The sequence below is a fragment of the Pristiophorus japonicus genome, chromosome 9 (assembly GCF_044704955.1).
Source record: "Pristiophorus japonicus isolate sPriJap1 chromosome 9, sPriJap1.hap1, whole genome shotgun sequence".
Taxonomy (NCBI): domain Eukaryota; kingdom Metazoa; phylum Chordata; class Chondrichthyes; family Pristiophoridae; genus Pristiophorus; species Pristiophorus japonicus.
The window spans coordinates 91,147,189-91,169,522 of record NC_091985.1 but is presented as its reverse complement, the minus strand read 5'-3'; the positions used below and the strand labels follow the sequence as shown (position 1 = coordinate 91,169,522).

The 22,334-nt window shown below is 47.2% G+C and overlaps 1 protein-coding gene and 1 pseudogene across 9 annotated transcripts in view; both read right to left on the bottom strand.

Moving 5' to 3' along the window:
* The window catches only part of LOC139273131 (echinoderm microtubule-associated protein-like 6), an 816,712-nt gene that overhangs the window by 389,878 nt on the left and 404,500 nt on the right, over window positions 1-22,334 (bottom strand). For all 9 annotated transcript variants that reach the window (XM_070889552.1, XM_070889554.1, XM_070889555.1 and 6 more), the window contains 2 exons: window positions 16,982-17,093; window positions 10,124-10,251 (listed from right to left, as the gene is read on the bottom strand). In XM_070889552.1, the coding sequence (XP_070745653.1) occupies window positions 10,124-10,251; window positions 16,982-17,093 (240 nt within the window). The remainder of the gene's footprint in view (window positions 1-10,123; window positions 10,252-16,981; window positions 17,094-22,334) is intronic.
* On the bottom strand, window positions 6,840-7,069 carry LOC139274354 (U2 spliceosomal RNA; annotated as a pseudogene).

Here is a 22,334-nt window from a genome sequence, read left to right as displayed (position 1 = left end):
ACTGGATCTGACTTCAACCTAAATGACGCAGGAACTGGAGGAATCATCAAAGACCCTCACTTGCATCAACACGCACAAAGGTCTTTTTGTTTATAACAGATGCCCGTTTGGAATCCGATCAGTGGCGGCGAAAGTTTACTGAAGTCGGTCCCGCACACCATGGTCTTCCAGGACGACATCTTGGTTACAGGTCGGAACACAGTTGAGCACCTGCAGAACCTGGAGACGGTTCTTAGTCGAGTCAGCCATGTGGGGCTCAGGTTAAAATGCTCGAAGTGCGTTTTCCTGGTGCCTGAAGTCGCGTTCTTGGGAAGGAGGATTGCGGCGGATGGCATCAGGCCCAATAACGTGAAGACTGAGGCAATTGCGAACGCACCGAGGCCACAGAACGTGATGGAGCTGCAGTCGTTTCTGGGACTCTTGAATTACTTTAGTAACTTCTTACTGGGTCTCAGCACACTGCTAGAACCACTGCATGTCTTACTACGAAAAGGGGACGAATGGGTTTGGGGAAAAAGCCAAGAAAATGCCTTTGTAAAAGCGAAAAAATTGTTATGCTCAAACAAATTGCGTGTGTTGTATGATCCATGTAAGCGTTTGGTACTAGCATGTGATGCGTCATCATATGGCGTCGGGTGTGTATTGCAATAAGCTAATGATTTCGGGAAACTGCAACCAATTGCTTATGCATCCAGGAGTCAGTCTAAGGCTGAGAGAGCCTACAGCATGGTTGAAAAAGAAGCATTAGCGTGTGTCTATGGGGTAAAGAAAATGCATCAATACCTGTTTGGGCTAAAATTTGAATTGGAAACTGACCATAAGCCACTAATATCCCTGTTTTCCAAGAGTAAAGGGATAAATACCAACGCATCGGCCCACATCCAGAGATGGGCGCTCACGTTGTCCGCATACAACTACGCCATCCGCCACGGGCCAGGCACAGAAAATTGTGCCGATGCTCTCAGTAGGCTGCCACTGCCCACCACAGGGGTGGAAATGGTGCAGCCCACAGATCTAGCCATGGTTATGGAAGCATTTGAGTGAGCAATCACCCGTCACTGCCCGGCAGATCAAAACCTGGACAAGCCAGGACCCCTTATCTCTAGTCAAAAGCTGTGTGCTTCACCAGAGCTGGTCCAGTGTCCCAGTGGAAATGCAGGAAGAGATAAAGCCATTCCAGCGGCACAAAGATGAAATGTCTATACAGGCAGACTGCCTTCTGTGGGGCAATCGAGTAGTGGTCCCCAAGAAGGGCAGAGACACCTTCATCAATGACCTCCACAGTACCCACCCAGGCATTGTAATGATGAAAGTGATAGCCAGATCCCACGTGTGGTGACCTGGTATCGATGCGGACTTAGAGTCCTGCGTTCACAGATGTAATACATGCTCACAGTTAAGCAATGCACCCAAGGAGGCGCCGCTAAGTTTATGGTCTTGGCCCTCCAAACCGTGGTCTAGGGTACACGTCAACTATGCAAGCCCGTTCTTGGGTAAAATGTTCCTTGTGGTTGTAGACGCGCACTCCAAGTGGATTGAATTGAGATAATGTCGGCTAGCATGTCCACTGCCACTACTGAAAGCCTGCAGGCCATGTTTGCCACTCACGGGTTATCCACTGTCCTGTTGAGCGACAACGAGCCACGTTTTACCAGTGTTGAGTTCAAAGAATATATGACCCATAACGGGATCAAACGTGTCGCATCTTCCCCGTTTAAAACAGCGTCCAATGGTCAGACAGAGAGAGCAGTGCAAACCATCAAGCAAGACTTGAAGAGGGTAACTGAAGGCTCACTGCAGACTCGCCTATTCCGAGTCCTGCTTAGCTACCGCACAAAACCCCACACACTCACTGGGATCCCACCTGCTGAACTGCTCATGAAAAGGGCACTTAGGACAAGGCTCTCGTTAGTTCACCCTGATCGACATGAACAGGTAGAGAGCAGGCGGCTTCAACAAAGTGCATACCATGATAGCGAAAATGTGTTACGCAAGATTGAAATCAATGATCCTTTATTTGTATTAAATTATGGACAAGGTCCCAAGTGGCTTCCCGGCACTGTCGCGGCCAAAGAGGGGAGCAGGGTGTTCCGGGTCAAACTTTCAAATGGACTCATTCACCGGAAACACTTGGACCAAATCAAACTCAGATTCACGGACTATCCTGAGTAACCCACCTTGGACCCTATCTTTTTTGATCCCCCAACATACACACCAGTGGCAACCGGCACCACGGTTGACCACGAAGCACAGCCCATCATCCACAGCAGCTCTGCAGGGCCCAACACACCAGGCAGCCCAGCAGGACCAGCTGCACAACAGCACAGCAGCCCAGCGTGGGCCCAACAAATGATTCAACAACACCAGCTTTCATACCGAGACGATCAACCAGGACAAGAAGGGTGCCAGATCGACTCACATTGTAAATAGTTACACTGTTGACTTTGGGGGTGGGGTTGGGGGGGGGGGGGTGCGGAGGGGAGAGTGTTGTTATATATGTATACTTGTATTTACTCTGTACAGCCGCCAGAGGGCTCATCCCCTGGAGTTCCAAGGGATCCCATAATCCCTTGGGAGCACAGGTATTTAGGAGGCTTCACAGGTTGGAGAGACACTCTGGAGACTTGCAATAAAAGACTAAGGTCACACTTTACTTTGAGCTCACAGTATTCAGTCTGACTCTTTCTTGCAAACATAGCCGTTATCACTTCTCTGAGACATGTGTGCACAACAGTTTGTTTCATGTGACAGGTATCAAGGAGTAATTTCATGAAACCTTCATGCTATGGTAAAATTGACCGCTTGGGAAGAACCATCTCGGATACGGTTGTGTTTTGTAAAATTTGTTCTTGGGATGTGGATAATGCTAGTAAACCTACATTTACTGCCCATGCCTAATTTTCCCAAGGAGATTCTGGGCTTTTTTCTTGAACTGCTAAAGTCCTTTTGGTGATGGTGCTTTCAGAATGATATTAGGTATTGAATTGTGAGATTACGACAAATGTCCACATTAGTATATGTGACTTGGTAGTGTTTCCATAATGATGCTGCTCTTGCATTTCTCAGTGGTATAAGTCACAAAGCTTGGAGGTGTGGTCAAAGTAAGCTTGGTGAGTTGCTGCAATGCATTCTGTAGATAGTATATACTGCAGTCACACTGAACCAGCGGTGCAGAGGTGGATTATTACTCTCGTGGAATGGGCTCTGATGAAGTGGATTGCTCTATGCTGGATACTATCAAGGTTCTTGAGTGTTGTTGCAGCTACATCTATCCAGCAAAATGATGAGTGTTCTGTCACTCCTGACTTGAGCTTTGTAGATGCTGGAGAGACTCTGAGGTGAGCCATTCATTGCAAAGTACCCAGCCTCTGCTTTCCTCTTATGGCCACACTATTGATGTGGTTGGTCAAGTTAGGTATCTGGTAAATGGTGATTCCCCAGATGTCGATGGTGGGGAACTTGACAACGGTGGTGGCACTGGAGGTCATAGGGAGCTGGTTGGGCATTTCTTGTTGAAGACAGTCATTACCTAGCACTATATTGTGCAAATGTTACCTGCCATTTCTCAGCCAAAGTCTGGCTGTTGTTCAGGTCCTGCTGTTGGCTAACATGAGCTACTTCATTATCAGCAGAGCTGAAGTGAATAGCTTTACTCCTGAGCTTATGATTGAGGGAAGGTCACTGAATAAGCAGCTGGAGATTGTTGTGCATAGGACACTACCTCGAGGAATTCCAGCACCAAAGTTCTGGGTGGTGATGATTGGCCTCCAATAACCATCTTCCTGATTCCGCTGGCAGGTTTTCTTCTTGATTCCACTTTGTCAGGTAGGTGCCAATGTTATTGCTGCACTGGAACAGCTTGGCTAGGAGGTGACTAGTTTTGGTGCACAGGGTTACAGCATTACAGCCAAAATGTTGTCAGGGACAGTAATCTCTGCTATTTCCACTGCACTCAGTCACTTCTTATCATGTGAAGTGGACCGAATTGGTTGGACAATTGCACCTATGATGGAACCACTGGAGAAGACCGAGTAAGATCGGCCACTAGACATTTTTGGCTGGTCTCATGCACACACATGCTGGGCTCTGTCATGGTTCGGGACTGGAATGCTCATGTGGCCTCTCCTCCTCTTAGTTGCCTGACTGCACAACCATTCTTGATTGGATGTGGTAAGACTACATAGCTTTGTTCTGATCATTTGTTGTGGGACTAATTAGTGCTGTCTATAGAATGCTTCTCTACGTGTTGTAGCTTCACTATGCTGTCACCTTATTCTAAGCTCTATCTAGTGCCGCACCTTGCATGACTTGCTAGATTCACCAGTGCGTTCAGGCCATTATGCAGCAGATGGCAGCCTGTCTTGTGAAGTGGAGGCAGTGAAGACAGGCCCTCACAAAGTGATGGTGGTGAAGGATGATGTTAAAATTCCTTGTGGTTCATTTGCATCTCCATTTGTTGCCAGCAAATTTGGAACTTTCAAAAAGAATACCCATCATTGCCTCTTTATATGGTGCAACTTTAAAGCAAGTAATAACCAAAAATGATTCAAGAAAAGTATTATTAGGAAAACTTCCAAAAAAGTAGAAGACTAGGGGGTCACAATCTTAAGTTATAGAAGGTTAGAACTAGGTTAGATATTAGGAGGTGGTTCTTTTCCCAGAAAATAGTGGACCTGTGGAACAGACTGCCGACTTGTGCGATGAACACTGATTCGTTGAATTTCTTCAAGCAAGAGCTGGACCTGTTTTTGGTTAGGGTGGAAATCACTTTGTACAAGAGGTAAAAGAAAGACTTGCGTTTATATAGCGCCTTTCATGACCACCAGACGTCTCAAAGCGCTTTACAGCCAACGAAGTACTTTTGAGGTGTAGTCACTGTTGTAACGTGGTAAACCAATCATCATCATAGGTAGTCCCTCGGAATCGAGGAAGACTTGCTTCCACTCCTGAAGTGAGTTCTTTGGTGGCTGAACAGTCCAATAAGAGAGCCACAGACTCTGTCACAGGTGGTACAGATAGTCGTTGAGGGAAGGGGTGGGTGGGACTGGTTTGCCGCACACTCGTTCCGCTGTCTGCGCTTGATTTCTGCATGCTCTCGGCGTTCAGACTTGAGGTGCTCAGCGCCCTCTCGGATGCACTTCCTCCACTTAGGGTGGTCATGAACCAGGGACTCCCAGGTGTCAGTGGGGATGTTACACTTTATCAGGGAGGCTTTGAGGGTGTCCTTGTAGCGTTTCTGCTGCCCACCTTTGGCTCATTTGCCGTGAAGGAACTCCGAGTAGCACGCTTGCTTTGGGAGTCTCGTGTCTGGCATGCAGACTATGTGGCCTGCCCAGCAGAGCTGATCGAGTGTGGTCAGTGCTTCAATGCTGGGGATGTTAGCCTGAATGAGGACGCTGATGTTGGTGCGCCTGTCCTCCCAGAGGATTTGTAGGATCTTGCGGAGACATTGTTGGTGATATTTCTCCAGCAACCTGAGGTGTTTACTGTACATGGTCCATGTCTCTGAGCCATACAGGAGGGCAGATATTACTACAGCCCTGTAGACCATGAGCTTGGTGACAGTTTTGAGGGCCTGGTCTTCAAACACTCTTTTCCTCAGGCGGCGAAGGCTGCACTGGCACACTGGAGGCGGTGTTGGATCTCATCGTCGATGCCTGCTCTTGTTGATAGGAGGCTCCTGAGATATGGGAAGTGGTCCACGGTGTCCAGGGCCACGCCATGGATCTTGATGACTGGGGGACAGTGCTGTGCGGTGAGGACAGGCTGGTGGAGGACCTTTGTCTTACGGATGTTTAGCGTAAGGCTCATGCTTTCGTACGCCTCAATAAATAGAAGCATAGAAAATAGGTGCAGGAGTAGGCCATTCGGTCCTTTGAGCCTGCACCACCATTCAATAAGATCATTGCTGATCATTCACCTCAGTACCCCTTTCCTGCTTTCTCTCCATACCCCTTGATCCCTTTAGCCGTAAGGGCCACATCTAACTCCCTCTTGAATATATCCAATGAACTGGCATCAACAGCTCTCTGCGGTAGGGAATTCCACAGGTTAACAATTTAACAACAAAAAAATACGTCGACTATGTCCTGGAGTGCAGCCTCTGTATGTGCGCAGATGCAGGCGTCGTCCGCGTACTGTAGCTCGATGACAGACATTGGGGTGGTCTTGGATCTGGCCTGAAGATGGCGCAGGTTGAACAGGTTTCCACAGGTTTTGTAGTTTAGTTTCACTCCAACAGGGAGCTTGTTGACTGTGAGGTGGAGCATGGCAGCGAGAAAGATTGAGAAGAGAGTTGGGGCGATGACGCAGCTCTGTGTGACCCCAGCCCGGAAGTGGATTGGGTCTGTGATCGATCCGTTGGTAAGGATCACGGCCTGCATATCATCCTGGAGCAGGCGAAGGATGGTGACGAACTTTTGGGGGCATCTGAAACGGAGGAGACCCTCGCTGTTGACAGTGTCAAAGGCCTTTGTAAGGTCGAAGAAGGCCATGTATAAGGGCTGGCGCTGTTCCCTGCATTTTTCCTGTAGCTGTCGCGCTGCAAAAATCACGTCTGTTGTGCCCCGTAGGAGACGGAATCCGTACTGTGACTCCGGGAGGAGCTCCTCGGCCACAGGAAGAAGACAGTTGAGGAGGACTCTAGCGATGACTTTCCCAGTGGCTGAAAGCAGGGAGATTCCCCTGTAGTTTTTTTTTTTTTTTTTTTTTTATTAAATTTTTTTTTAAATTCATGTCCAATCGTTATCCAATCGTTACAATTCTTTGTCAAACGCCAGAGGTCACCCTGCACCAGTCAAGGATCACTCTGCGCCAATGCTCTTAGCCAAAAGGCCTAGAGCCACTGCACCGTTCCTGGAAGTACTGCAATACCAGGTTCGTGCCATGGAGGTGGATGGGTCAGGTCCCCCACACACCTCCGTGGAGGTGGATGGGTCACCAATCCCACCCACCTCCTGTTTACAAAAATGTAAGCATATACCTTCCTGACCAGGGAGAAACCACCCGGAAGTCATGGTGGCTGGTCAGGTTAGTTATGCAGATCTTAGCCAAAAGGCCGAGAAGCGATTCCCCTGTAGTTGCCACAGTCAGACTTGTCCCCTTTTTTAAAGATGGTCACGATTACTGTATCTCTGAGATCCCCCGACATGCTCTCCTCCCTCCAGGTGAGAGAGATGAGGTCGTGTATTCGTGCCAGCAGTGCCTCTCCGCCATACTTCAATGCCTCAACAGGGATTCTGTCCGCACCCGTAGCCTTGTTGTTTTTAAGCTGTCTTGTGGCTTTTTCTACCTCATGCAGTGTTGGGGTCTCACTGAGGTGGTGGCGGGTAGCATGCTGCGGGATGGAGTCGAGAACACTCGAGTCAAAGGCAGAGTCTCGATTGAGGAGATCTTCAAAGTGCTCCTTCCAGTAGGCCCTGACTGCCTAGGTGTCCTTGATGAGTGTTTCCCCGTTCTTGGCCAGCAGTGGGGTGGGGCCTTGGCCCGTAAGTGGCCTTGACTGCATGAAGAATCCTTGCACATCATGGTTGTCGGCCATCTGCTTTATTTCCAGTGCTTTCTGTGTAAACCATAGTCGATAGGTACCATATAACAACATCAATCAGGGCCATAGTGATGTTCTGGACTAGTTTCGATTGGCTAAGGGGGTCGAAGAGGAATTTTCTGGATTGCTGCCCTAATTGGCCTGGGTTTCTATTATGGTTTTTCACTTCTCCTTTCAGGCGGGGTGCGTAGTGTATGTATTATGATGCACATGACATCACGATTATATGGGACAGACAGGATAGACCAGTAGGTTTTTTCCTACCAGTCATTTTCATATGTTTGTATACAGCTATTTTCTCCTTATAGTTAAGTGGTTTAATCAACAGATGATACTAAAATCGTCTGTGTGGTTGATAATGAAGAAGAAAGCTGTGGACTGCAGGAAGATATCAATCCACTGGTCAGGTGGGCAGAACGGTAACAAATGGAATTTAATCCAGAGAAGTGTAAGGTAATGCATTTCAGGAGGGCTAACAAGGAAAGGGAATACACATTAAATGGTAGGATACTGAGAAGGGTAGAGGAACAAAAGGACCTTGGAGTGCATGTCCACAGATCTCTGAAAGTAGCAGACCAGGTAGTTAAGGTGGTTAAGAAGGCACACAGAATGCTTGTCTTTATTAGCTAAGGCATAGCATACAAGAGCAGGGGTATTATGCTTGAACTGTATAAAACACTGGTTAGGCCACAGCTAGAGTACTGCGTGCAGTTCTGGTCATCGGATTACAGGAAGGATGTGATTGCACTGGAGAGGGTACAGAGGAGATTTATGAGGATGTTGCCTGGACTGGAGAATCTAAGCTATGAGGACAGATTGGATAAGCTGGGGTTGTTTTCATTGGAACAGAGGAGGCTGAGGGGAGACCTCATTGAGGTGTATAAAATTGAGGGGCCTAGATACAGTGATAGAAAGGTCTTATTTCCCTTAGCAGAGGTGTCAACAACCAGGGGACATAAATTTAAAGTAATTGGTAGAAGGTTTAGAGGGGATTTGAGGGGAAATTTCTTCACGCAGAGGGTTGAGGGGGTCTGGAACTCATTGCCTGAAAGGGTGGTAGATGCAGAAACCTTCACCACATTTAAAAAGTATTTGGATGTGCACCTGAAGTGCTGCAACCTGCAGGGCTATGGATCTAGAGCTGGAAAGTGGGATTAGGCTGGATAGCCTCTTGTTGGCTGGCATGGACACGATGGGCCAAAATGGCCTCCTTCCGTGCTGTAAACTTCTATGATTCTATGAATAACAGTGAGTCTATTAAATTATGTTTCAAAAAGTGTTTTAGTCTCAATGGCAAAATGCACTACCTTCTATAGTAGTCATGCAGAACTAGAATTTTGCAGGTTCAATCCCTGGACGGCATACTTGCAACCATTAATATTTATTAAGTTGTGTCTATTTGTCAATGTTTGCTGACAAAAATGAGTGCTTCCCATGTTGCCTCTTGCCCCTCTTCTCCAGAACAATTTAGATGTTGGGGTGATTTCGACCAAGTTCTCCATCCCAGTGCATGACAAGTGGTATAATGTTTGCATACTCCTGACATGAACAGTGCTGAATCTGGACTCAGCATATAACGTCGTAACTGCTTTTTAATGGCATGATTAACAACTGCCCATTAGGTGCTCGTTCATTAGGGAGCATTGCTGCAATATTGGTGATGAAAAATGAAGTACGCCAGTAAAACCTAAAATATATCTTCCAGAAGCTGTGGCAGCAGCAGGGCGCCCCAGTTCACTGCAGAGACATTTTGTTTCAGCAAGTGCAGCTGAGGACATAGGTTCTCTTTCCACTGGTCATTGGGTCAGCTGATGGATGAGTGAGCGACATAATTCACGCATTAACAGCCTTAGAAATGCTGGGCACATGGAATGACTGTGGGCCCTTGGTGTCCTGTGTAGCTATGGGCATCAGTGCATTTAAAATCTAAATGCCAAAGTTTCCCTAAATTATCGACTGCAGTACAGAAACTGGCCTATTAACAAAATGGGATAATTTATAGTAAAACAGCATCTGATCAGCACCATTACTCTGTAGCAGGGTCCCAATGCCAGTTCCTCCCCAGACTTGAAGCACCATCAATGTTGCACAGTTCATTGTATAGGTGCCTGCCAATCTGTGGAAGTACCCCGATCCCAAAATTTGGAAATGGGTCAGTGGTACAATATTGCACTCCCATCACTGGTATGTTCCCTACAGGTTCCCTACACCTGATCTGTGATAATTATGCAAATAAACTGATCCAGGAAATTAAAGTGATATAACCACATTTCCAATCAGGAGAGATTAACCTTTTAAATATGAATTACACAAAAAGAGGAAAATTACCCCCACAATGTCCAGCATTTCAGAGCAGCAATTAAACAAGCAAACAAAATACTGAGCTATATTGTCAAATCAAGAGAGTATGGGTCTGAAGTAACAAGTGGAAGCTATATAGTGCTCTGCTCAAGCCGTCCTTTGAGTACTGCATTTTTAGCAGAAAACATCCAAGACATATTGAAAAAAATTCATTGACCTGAAATTTTCATTAAATATAACGGCGTAACTGCTTTTTAATGGCAAATAAATAAATACCTGAACCAGCAAGATCATAGGTCCACTTTTATCTATTTCAAGTATTTCACCATTCTTGGTTCCTACAAGTATATGTCCATGTCCCAATGTAATGGCACGTAATGAGGGATTGTCTTCCAAAAGTAAACCTGCAAAGACACCATGGAATCATACAAATTTCAGCATACATTAGCCTATTTAGCCCATTGTTTCTGTCTCTCAGCTATCTACTCTATTCCTGTTTCTTTGTTCACTCTCCATACCATTTTATTTGTCTTCCTCAAATGATTTACTTGTATCCTCTTAATGGTTCTGATTGATATAGTTTCATCACACATTTGTGGTAAATCATCTCATATATCCTATTAGCCCTTTGCATGAAAAATTCTTCTAACCACCTCCTTATACTTCTAGCATTAATTCATTTTTGATTTTTGTTTACAAAACTGAATGTTTTTGTTAATTATATTTTAAATTATATTGTTCCCCATCTGTGTACCAAAAAACACTAATTTATTATTGAATAGTGTTGCTCGATTACATGAAATAGTGCAAACGAGTAATGATATACTACCATGTAGAACCTAAGGCTATTAACTGATGCCAGAAGCACAGAGGTGAAAACACATTGGCCCCGATATTTACGGGGAGGCAGAGAACAAGTGGGGGAGGCAACCTGGAAATTCCAGAGATGGAGAGGTTTGGGGTCAGAGTCAGGCGATTGGGAGGGAGAGATCGGGATTCGGGATGGGGGCTTGGCGGTGGAGGGGGGCAATGTTGGACCAGACAATCGAGAGGGAGAGATCGGGGCTTGGGATGGGAGCTTTGTGGGGGGGCAATGATGGAGCCAGGAAATCAGGAGCGAGAGATTGGGGTTTAGGATGGGATCTTGGTATGGCGAGGGAAGGGGCTATGTTGGAGCCAGGCAATCAGGAAGGAAGGCGGGAGAATTCGAAGCTCATTGGGGGCAAGGGTTCACATCCTAGGGAGAATGTGGGATTGTTGGGCATAGCAAATCACTGCCTAAAAGAAATTCTCATCTCCCTCTTGGATTTTTTGCCAATTATCTTAAATCTGTATCCTCTGCTTACTGACCACCTACCAGTGGAAACAGTTTCTCCCCAACTACTCTATTAAAACCGCTCATAATTTTGAGCATCTCAATTAAATCTCCCCTTAACCTGCTCGAAGGAGAACAATCCCCAGCCATTTAGGACTGAAATTAGGAGAAATATTTACACTCAAAGGGTTGTGAATCTTTGGAATTCTCTACCCCAGAGGGCTGAGGATGCTCAGTCGATAAGTATATTTAAGATTGAGATCGATAGATTTTTGGGCACCATGGTAATCAAGGGATATGGGATAGGGCAGAAAAGTGGAGTTGATGTAGAAGTTCAACCATGATCTTATTACATGGAGCCACTAGAGGCTCCAGAGGGCGTATGACCTACTCCTGCTTCTATTTCTTATGTTCTCGAGTCTCTCCACACATTCTAATTGAATTCCCTGGTACCATTTTGGTAAATCTCTTCTGTACTCTCTCCAAGGCCCCCTTTCTAAAGTGTGGTGACCGGAACGGGACAATCCCCTAGCTGAAGTCTAACCAGTGATTTATAAAGGTTTACCAAAACTTCCTTGCTTTTTAGAACAATATATTTTAGAACTGACAAGGGAACAGACCATCCTAGATTTTATGATGAGTAACAAACCAGAATTAGTTAACAACCTGATGGTAATGGAACACCCCAGGGTATTAAAATAAATAGTTGAGGAAATTTCAGATGCATTAAATCATAACTTTCCAAAGATCGCCAGATTCTGGAACCATGTCTTCAGATTTGAAAATTCCAAATATCATCCCATTATTTAAGAAGGGATGGAGGGAGAAACCAGGTACAGACTCAACAGTTTAACGTAAATTGTGGGGAAGTTACTGGAATGTATCATCAGAGACAGGGGAGGGGGGAGGGGAGGGGGGAGGGGGAGGGGGGAGGCGGAGGGTGGGGAGAGGAGAGGGAGGGGGGAGAGAAGGGAAGGGAAGGGGGAGAGGAGAGGAGGGAGGGGGAGAGGAGAGGAGGGAGGGGGAGGGGGAGAGGAGGGAGGGGGAGGGGGGAGAGGAGGAGAGAGGAGGGAGGGGGAGGGGGAGAGAGAGAGAGAGAAGGGAGAGAGGGAGAGAGAGAAGGGAGAGAGAGAGAAGGGAGAGAGAGAGAGAGAGAGAAAGAAAGGAAGGAAAGGAGAGGGAGGCTGAACGGGCCGGGCCCAAGACTTTGAGCTTAGATTTACCGGATTGACAGGTAGGTGGCGTTGGGTCCGGGGGGGTCGGGAGCGTGGGTCGGGGGGAGCGCGGGTCGGGGGGAGCGCGGGTCGGTCGGTTGGGGGGGGGGGGGCGGAGATCGGGAGCGGAGGTCGGTCAGGGTCGGGGCCGGGGTGGGGGGAGGTCAGGTCGGGAGCGGAGGTTGGGCAGGTCGGGGGGGGAAGGTCGGGGGCGGGGGGGGGTCGGGAGCGGGCGAAGCGAAGGTCGGGGTGGGGGTGGGGGGAAGCGGAGGTCGGGGGGGTTGGGGCGGGAGTCAAGTCGGGTCGGGTCTCGGTCCGGTGGAAGCAGGAGCTGGGCGTGGGAGGCAGCCTTATCGACGCAGCCCCAGTGAGGCCATTCGGCCAAGGCTAGGGGCTGCATGCTTTGGGCCTCTCCCACACAGTTTTGGGCGCCTGGAGCTACTGCACATGCGCGTTCACTGTAGCGCGCATGTGCAGAGATCCCGGCACTGTTTTCAGCGCAGGGACCTGGTTCCGCCCCCCCACAGCTTGTGCTGTGCCGCGCCCAGCTCCAGAGGGTCTGCAGGGAGCCAGAGAATAGGTAAGTTTTTTTAGGCGCACGTTGTGGCTTGAAAAACGGGTGTCCAGGTCAGGGCTGCGTCGTTCTAGGCGTGGCCCGAAACTTGGGCCCCATGAAACTACTGGATTGTTGTAAAAACCCATCTGGTTCACTAATGTCCTTTAGGGAAGGAAATCTGCTGCCCTTACCTGGTCTGGTCTATATGTGACTCCAGACCCACAGAAATGTGGTTGACTCTTAATTGCCCTCTGAAATGTAACAATCCACTACAAAGAAGTATACTCACTGTGGGAGTACCTTCAATACATGGACTGCAACGCTTCAAGGTGGCGGCTCACCACCTTCTCAAGGGCAATTAGCAACAGGCAATAAATGCTGGCCTTGCCAGCGATGCCCACATCCCACGAGCAAATTTTTAAAAAGGAGTTCAATATGGCGACATGTGAGGTCATGGATCCAAAAAAGTCAAGTCAAAATATTTTCATAACGGTGAGAGACTAGCAGCTGCGGATTAGCAAAGTGCCAATATACACAAATCATTAAAAGCTAGTGCACAGCTACAAAAAGTAATCAAATGTGCTAATGGATTGTTGACCTTTATCTCAAGGGGGTTGGAATACAAAAATGCAGAAATAATGCTCGAGTTGCACAGTTATACAGAGCAATGGTCAGATCTCACCTGGAGAATGCATTCAGTTTTGGGCTTCAGGAAAGTTACAATGGCCTTGGAGGGGGTATAGTGCATATTCCCCAGAAGTATATCACAGCTTAAAGAGTTAAATTAAGAGGACAGGTTGCATAAACTTGGTTTGTATTGCACTGATTTTATAGGGTTGAGAGGTGATCTAATTGATAAAAAGATTTCAATAGGGTAGATACAGAGTAACTATTTTCTCTGGTGGGGGAATCCAGAATAAGGAGACGATCTTAAAATTTAAGCTGGGCCATTCAGAACTGAAATGAGTAAGCACTTTTTCCACACAAAGGGTAGTGGAAATGTGCAATTCTCTCCCCCAAGCACCTGTGGTGCTAGGTCAATTTAAATGATCAAGATTGAGAGTGATAGAGGTCGAAATTGCCCACCGCTGGACTCGGGGCGCACCTAACGTATTTCTGTTCTTTTTACCGGCGCGGTGGATGCGGTGACCTTTTGAGCGAAATTCCGCTCTTTGGCTTTTTTTTTCCAGTGGACCGGAAGTCGGTCATATTGGGGGTGGATGTGCGGCGGTGAGCAGAAATTCGCATTCTAGAGGGGCGGAGGTTGGGGGCGGGTATAATGTCTGCTGTTGTCAGTCATCAGAGTAGCGCTGATGATGTCATCACTGCGCCGCATCACCACGGCTCTCCCCTTCACTTAAAGGGGAAAGCCTGCGCGATTCTTTAAGTTCGGTGCACTGGGCCACCAGGGAGGGTTTTGGCCGGGCCAGCGGCCTGGCACGCAAGAGGGGGTGTCAGGTTGCCTGTTGGCGGCCCGGCTGAACCCGGGGGCTTAATTGTTGGCTCGACATGGCAGTCGGCAGACAAAAAATATAAATGGTGCAGCAGGTCCTCCCCTTTAATGGCAGCCGCACCACCATTTTAGAAGGACTCCAAGGTCAGTGCACTGACAGAAAAAGCTGTCAGTGGCACCGAGCAGCGGGAGCAAGATTTTTTCGGGGGGGGGGGGGGGAGGTGTGGTGGGGAACATCTGCGGTGTGTGATGACACACTTAGGACGGATCGGCAGCAGCAGAGTGGTAGTGTAGGGGAGAGGGTAGCAGGCCACCGCCGTGATACCGCAGGAGTGGAACTTTCAAAATGGCAGCCATTACACGAAAAATCGGCGGTCATTCCACTCCGCAGCGTGGCCGCCGATTTCCGGCGGGAACAGGCCTTGAGGGAAGGTGCAATTTCGGCCCCATAAAGTTTTGTTAGGTAAGAATATCAAGGGATGTGAAACAAAGGCAGGTAAATAAGGTTGAAGTACAGATCAGCCATGATCTAATTGAACAGCCTGTTCTTTTGTTTCTATTGATAATCTGTTTCCTGAGATCATAAGTGATTTATAGCAAATAAAATCTTTACACATCTTTGCAGATTATAAACTGCCATGATTACTTCTGTTATTATAGTACAGGTACCAAACATTAACACATACATGAAAATGATTGTTTTAATTAGGACAATTGAATTTCCACCTTAATTTTTGACACAATTAGATAGTGAAAGCTAATGTGGCTGCAGAACAACATGGCCCTGAAATTCTTAGAGCACTGGGGGGGGGGGGGGGGGGGGGGGGAGGGGCGGTTGGGCAAAATATCTCAATATTTTGTTTTAAATTACCCATCTACTGCAGGCTTACTTTCTCCTTTCTGCAGGAAAGACAGTATGGGTGGGATTTTTGATAACAACAAAACTTGTATTGATATAGTGCCTTTAAAGTAATAAAACATTCCAAGGCGCTTCACCGAAGAGCATTATCAAACATAATTTGACACCTGAGCTGCATAAGGAGATATTAGGACAGATGATCAAAAGCTTGGTAAAAGAGATAGGTTTTAAGGAGTGTCTTAAAGGAGGAAACATGCAAAATTATTACAGGGCTCGACAGGATTGATGCAGGGAGGATGTTTCCTCTGGCTGGGGAGTCTAGAATTAGGGGTCACAGTCTCAGAATAAGGGGTCGGCCATTTAGGACTGAGATGAGGAGAAACTTCTTCACTCCGAGGATAGTGATTTTTTGGAATTCTCTACCCCACAGGGCTGTGGAGGCTCAATCTTTAAGTATATTCAAGACAGAGATCGATAGATTTTTGGATATTAAGGGAATCAAGGACAGTGCAGGAAAGTGGAGTTGAGGTAGAAGATCAGCCATGATCTTATTGAAAGGCTTGAGGGGCCAAATGGCCTACTCCAGCTCCTAATTCTTATGTTCTTATGAAAGAGAGGTAGAGAGGCAGAGAGGTTTAGGGAGGGAATTCCAGAGCTTAGGTTCCTGGCAGCTGAAAGCATGACTGCTAATGGTGGAGTGATTAAAATCGAGGATGCTTAAGATGCTCGAATTGGAGGAATGCAGACATCTCGGAGGGTTATATTGTTGGAAGAGATTTCAGAGATAGGGAGGGGCGAGGCCATGGAGAGATTTGAAAACAAGGATGGGAATTTTAAAATTGAGGCGTTGCTTAACCAGGAGGTAGGTCAGCACACATAAGGGTGATAGGTGAACGGGACTTGGTGCAATTTAGGAGGCAGAGTTTTGGATGTGCTCAAGTTTATTGAGGGTAGAATGTGGGAGGCCAGCTAGGAGTGCATTGGAAGAGTCAAATTTAGAGGTAACAAAGGCATGGATGAGGGTTTCAGCAGCAGATGAGCTGTGGCAGGGTGGTGTCGGGTGATGTTATGGAAGTGGAAATAGGAGGTCAGCGATGGCGTGGATATGTGCTGGGAAACTCATCTTGGGATCAAATACGACACCGTGATTGCAAACATTCTACTTCAGTCTTGGACAGTTGCCAGGGAGAGGAATGGAGTTGGTGGCTCGGGAACAGAGTTTGTGGCGGGGACCAAAACAATGGCTTTGGTCTTCCCAATGTTTAGTTGGAAGACATTTCTAATGTTGGACAAGCAGTGTGACAAATTAGAGATAGTGAGGGAGTCGAGAGAGATGGTGGTGAGGTAGAGCAGGGTATCATCAGCGTACATGTGGAAACTGGAGCTGTGTTTTTGGATGATGTCGCTGAGGGGCAGCATGTAGATGAGAAATCGGAGGCGGCCAAGGATAGATCCTTGGGGTTTACCAGACTGGGGACATCATCCCTCCAGTCATAATGTTTTGCTGATGTCACAATGCAATGTGTCTGGCATGAGGCACCCGCACACCAATCAGAATTTTGAGACATTAAAAAAAGGTTCCAGCTCCTACAACCCAACTTGCGCCCTTTTTTGGCCCTCCCAAACCTAGGAAATTCGGGCCCATATTTACTCTCCCCGTAGCTGAAAATGATTAAGCTTCATATCAAGAAAGATTGACAAGTATGTGAATTTAGTTAAGCTAATGCTAAGGTATACCTTTCGAGCCAGGTGATAGAGCTGCTCTCTTGATAGCATATGTCTTTAGACATCTCTCAAATATATCATCCCAGAGTTCAACAACACCATCTTTGCCACCTGTTATAAATCCCTTAAGAAAAATGTAATTATAGTGATTAGGAGTACAAAGTACATTTTCAGTTTATATGAAATATTTCAAGTGATTCATTGGAAAAAATCTGTAATGTTATCCCTTTTTACTTGTTAACAGTAAAAAAAAATCAGTAAACAAAGAGGATAGAAGGTTGTCAGCAATTATATGCCATTTATATCGAAGAATTCCAGTTGGTGAATATTTGATTTAAGGAGCTGCACAGAGTGAACCGTTAATATCCAATTTGTATACACTAAACGTTTTGAGACCCATAACATTTCTCAATGCCAAAGCCTGAATCCGTAATATGCTTATTTTCGGTACTATATAGGGCCAGATGCCAAAAATATCAAATGAATGAAAACCCTATTTAACCAAAATATTTGTTGAGATGAAATATTTATCAATCACAAAATCCCACTGCATTTTCTGGAATGAGAATTGATTTACAGAAATAGTTCAAAATTGGGTTTGCTGCTTTATTGGCACAATCCTGGCAAAAACCAGAGTCCTGTCTTCCTGCTTTATGGCATCAATGGGGAAAGAGATGAATTCACTGGTTTTGGCAAAGAGCGCATGAGTTACCTGACAAATGCAGACCAGCACAGCTAATTGGCTGATGTTGCAGATACCACCTGTTGCAGCCGGGAATCAGACCAAACCATAAATGTTCAGGACCACAGTGACTTTAACAGCAACAGGCAAGGACCTTGTGCTGGGCTGCAGTAGGTGTTGCAGCAGATGACAGCCTCCCTGGTAAAGCGGAGTCGCCACATGCACTGTTAGTGAATTGCAGGTAAGAAGTTTGGGGCCTCCATACTCATATGGGATAAAGCCTCTTGCAAGCTGCCATCCATCTATTTCAGCTCTCTGCGGCTGCATCTCCCTGGATTCTAGCCTGCTCTTCCTCTTCCACTTCTAGCCATAATGGCAGTGCAAGCAGCAAACGCATTGAAACCAGTCAGAAGTTTGCCAGAAGCCCCTGGACAAAACCCCCCCTGCTTACTCACCAAATTACTTTCACAAAAGAACACGTTGGCCGGAATTTTCACATTGCAGAGCATGTGGGTTTGGGTGTGGGTCGGCAGTTAAAAGCGCCAAAATTGACAGCATGTTGGGAACTCACCACCGTCATCCCGCTGGCTTCCGCATTTAACTGGGGCACATTTCGAAGCATGCCAAGGATCCACTCGGGAGAGGCAGGTGACCTAATTGAGGTAATTAACTGCTCGTTGAGAGACCCTTAATAGCCTTTTTATCATGAGGTTTTAACTTTAACTGATTCACGGACCTCGGGAAGCTCGCCTGTGAAGGCAAAGCTAGAGCTCGGTGGCCATTGTGCTGCTTCATTAAATGACAGCCTAAGGGAAAGGATCTTGCTGACACCATTTTGTGCAGAGATTTTGCTTTCAGGAGTTTGCGGGTGATTTCTGCAATCTCCGAAGCCACTCTCACCACACTGCAAGTCACTCTCATTACATTGGAGGATTGTGCTTCTGATCTCTACTTTATCTAGCATCTATCAGATCAGCACGGGTGCCACTTATGCTGTTTCACCTTGGACTTCAGATTCAGACCAAGATGAGCCCCAAAACAAACAACACCAGCAACAACACAAGCAACCTTCTCCTCACCGACCTGATGCTCCACAGGAGAGAGATCAGATCAGCACAGGGGTGCACCACGCTAGAGGCGATATCCCCAACGCAGGGTATACAGACAGAGGATGAGCTTCCTGGACATGACTGAACAGCAATGCTTCAGAAAGCTTAGGCTATTGCGCCAAGTCATAGCAGACATCTGTAGTTTGCTGGAAGAAGACCAGTTGCCCAGAGGATCTGGTGTACATGCCTTACCAATGGCTGTCAACGTCACCATCACCCTCAACTTCTTCACCTCAGGCTCCTTCCAGGAATCTGCAGCAAACATATGTGGCCATGGAGGCATCCTCTCATCACCCAGGAGCGTTTGTGAACAAGGGCTTCCACTCCTTCAATGTGCAGCTTGTTTGCAACCATAAAATGATCATGCATGTGTGCGGCAGATTCCCTGGCAGTTGTCATGACTCTTTCGTGCTGCGCCAGTCCACGCTCCCTCAGCTCTAAGCACATCCAAACGGTCTTACCAGCTGGCTCCTTTGAGATCAGGGCGATCCACTGAAGACGTGACTCATGACACCCTTGAGGACGCCAAGTATTGAGGCCGAGGAGTGTTATAATGATAACCGCATATCTACCAGATGTGTCATAGAGCAAGCAATAGGCATGCTGAAGATGCATTTTAGATGCCTTGACAGATCTGAAGGAGCCCTCAGTGCACACCAGCCAGGATCTCCAGAATCATCGTCATTTGCTGAGAGCTGCACAACATAGTGCAGCAGTGAGGATTGGAACTGCAGGAGGATCAAGGTGCAGAGCGCACAGCCTCTTCAGAGGAGGAGGAGGAGGAGCAGGTGGAAGACAAGGAGGAGGAGGAAGAACCCGAGGTATAGATGGCACTAGCAGCGGTGCACATTGCTGCCCGGGAGGAAGGGATGGCCTCATCATGGTCCAATTTACTTAACTTGCTCCAATGCAGCCACATGGCTGCCACATGCTGAACTAAGTTCCCCCCAACACCATAAAGCATCCCTCCAATGACCAAGCAATTCCTCTCACCCAAACCTCCAGGTTAAGTAATGTCTTACCATTCACGCCAAGTGACAAGGCCACTTCCCAGGTAGCAGGCAAAAATGGACAAGACAGGAAAGTAGTGCATCATAAATACAACTGAAACAACATTAACATTTTGGTAAACACCTTTGTGCATCTACAATTGTTTTGTTTTTCTTTCTGAGTGCTTCTACGAGGTGCAACCCCTGTGGCTTCAGTAAAAGTAGAGGCAGGCTGCTCACTTCCCTGCTGAGACTGCTTTGACACTTTTGGTGGACGTCCTATGAGTTTTAGAGAGCCACGCCAAAGATGGCTCCTCCTGCAAGTGTGCAGGGACAGACTCGGCCATTGGGATCCGAGATAGCATGTGGGGCTCTAACTGAGGGGGAGGCAGCGAGGGAGAAGTGGGGGGACTTTCAGCAGAGCCCCCACTTCCATGTCCCCTCTCACCATCATCCCTCTCGTGGGCCACTTGCACTTACCTGCTTGCAAGGAGCTGGAGAGCGCCTTGCTGCACATCAGTGGGGTGATGAACGCCCAAGTCTACGTTGCTATTCCATCTAGAGATGAGGTCAACAAGAGACTGCAATTTGTTGTTCACAGCAAGCATGTTCTTGTTCAACTGGCGCATTAGTTGCTCCATGCAGGTGGCCATCCTTTACATGGAATGGCACATCATCACCATTGCCTGCGATATGGTGCTGCTCATGTTGGAAATGGACTCCTCCATTCTCTGTACAATCACGGCTGGAAAAGCTGTCAGAGCCTTGCGCATTTGTTGCTGCTCTTCCAAGATCAACCTCTTTATTGACTGCCCCCGAGATTCAGCATCTGCATGCAGCTGAGCAGAGCTTGAAGCTGTCATGTATTCAACTATCATTGTAACCCATGTATAAACTGACCTAAGTGGTACACCATGAGAACACTGACCACTAGGTGGTGAACTTGTGGGAGACACTCCTAACCTGGACTTTCAGGTATAAAAGGGGAAGCTCCACCCACCTTCATCACTTCAGCGCTGGTGAATAAAAGTTACTGGTCACAGAGTGACCTTCTCTCAAGTATGGGCCTCGTGTGCATTTATACTGTATAGTAAGGACATATCAGAAGCGACCTGCGCCCTCCGGTGAGGACTCTCCACTGACCCTGTCTCCACCATCTGCCCTTGCTCACTCGTGATGTGAGAGACACCAGGTGACAATACTACTCTAAGTCTAGTAGGACCCACCAACATGCACGTATATGCGCTGGTTCTGGATGCGCATTGGTCTGGTGACAGTTCACCCTGAGAGAATGGAGCTTCCTCTGAGGAGTCGTCTTCCTCCAGCTGGGCAGTAGGGGTGGGGGCATTTGATGGACCTGTGGGAGATTAAAGACATGAATTAGACCTATGATGATGAGAATGTGTAACATTACCATTATGCACATGATATTTCACTGGCTGCTGACTGAGTGAATGTTGTATGCCATGTGAGATATTTAATTCTGTCACCAGGTTGCTGGGAGATACCCCTCCCTCCCTCTCCCACTGCCAACAGCTCTGTCACTCCACTTATTCCGAGAGCATCCTCCTCTGCTGGCATCAAATTAGTATAAATTGAAAGGACACCTGCGCTCTCTTCTCCGTCAAGGAGAGAAAGAAGAGAACTTTGAGTGAGAGTGATGGAATGAGTGTAAGGGATGTATGGGCTACATCTGTAGAGGTGACTATGAGGGAGTGGCATGACATTGCCAAATGGTCTCCTTCTGTTGTGTTACTTTGTAGGATTGCATTAGGCTGAGGGTGAGTGTCAGAGGTGGTTAGTCAGATGGGGATGTAAGTAGGTGCATAGACAGTGATGGATGGAGTGACGTGCAGGAGTAGGCTTGGGAGAGCAGAGTGATGGGGTTGGGGTGATACGTACATCAGGATGTAGATGAGTGTGGCATTGTACTCACTTTTCCTGACCTCATGAGATCATTAAATCTCTTGCGGCATTGAATCCAGGAACGGCGAACAATGCCCCCGGCTGCTCACTTCTTCTACGATCTCCAACCATGCCCTCTTGGTTTCACTGGCTGTTCTCTTCGTGTTACTACCAGGAAATAGGACCTCCCTATGTGCTCTGACTCCCTGGACCAGGACTTCCAGGGAGGTACAGAGAACTTTGGCGCAGACTTCTGGTGCTGTGACTCCATCTTTGCTTGCACCCACACAAATCTCTTCGATATATAACAATAGCCACCTCTCCCAACCACCTGTATTCCTCCTCCAACAACCTTCAATGGGATGTGTTTAAAGCTCCTTTAAATATCTGAGCTGAAAGCAAGTCATCGGTGACGTCATCAGACCCGCTCCCTTTAATTGGCCAGGAAACCGCATGACTGTTTCAATTGATCAAATTAAAATGCGCAGTGCAGAACGCACCGTTGAAAACTTTGGTATGGCGACCCGGTACACGGCCCGCACGCATACACTCTGACTTTGAGGTGAAAATTCCGGCCTGTCAGTCCCTACAACCAAAACTTTCAATAAGCTGAAAAGCAGCACACTAGCAATCCAAAGAAATTAATCAGTGAGTTACCTGAGAGCAGAGGATGATCCATT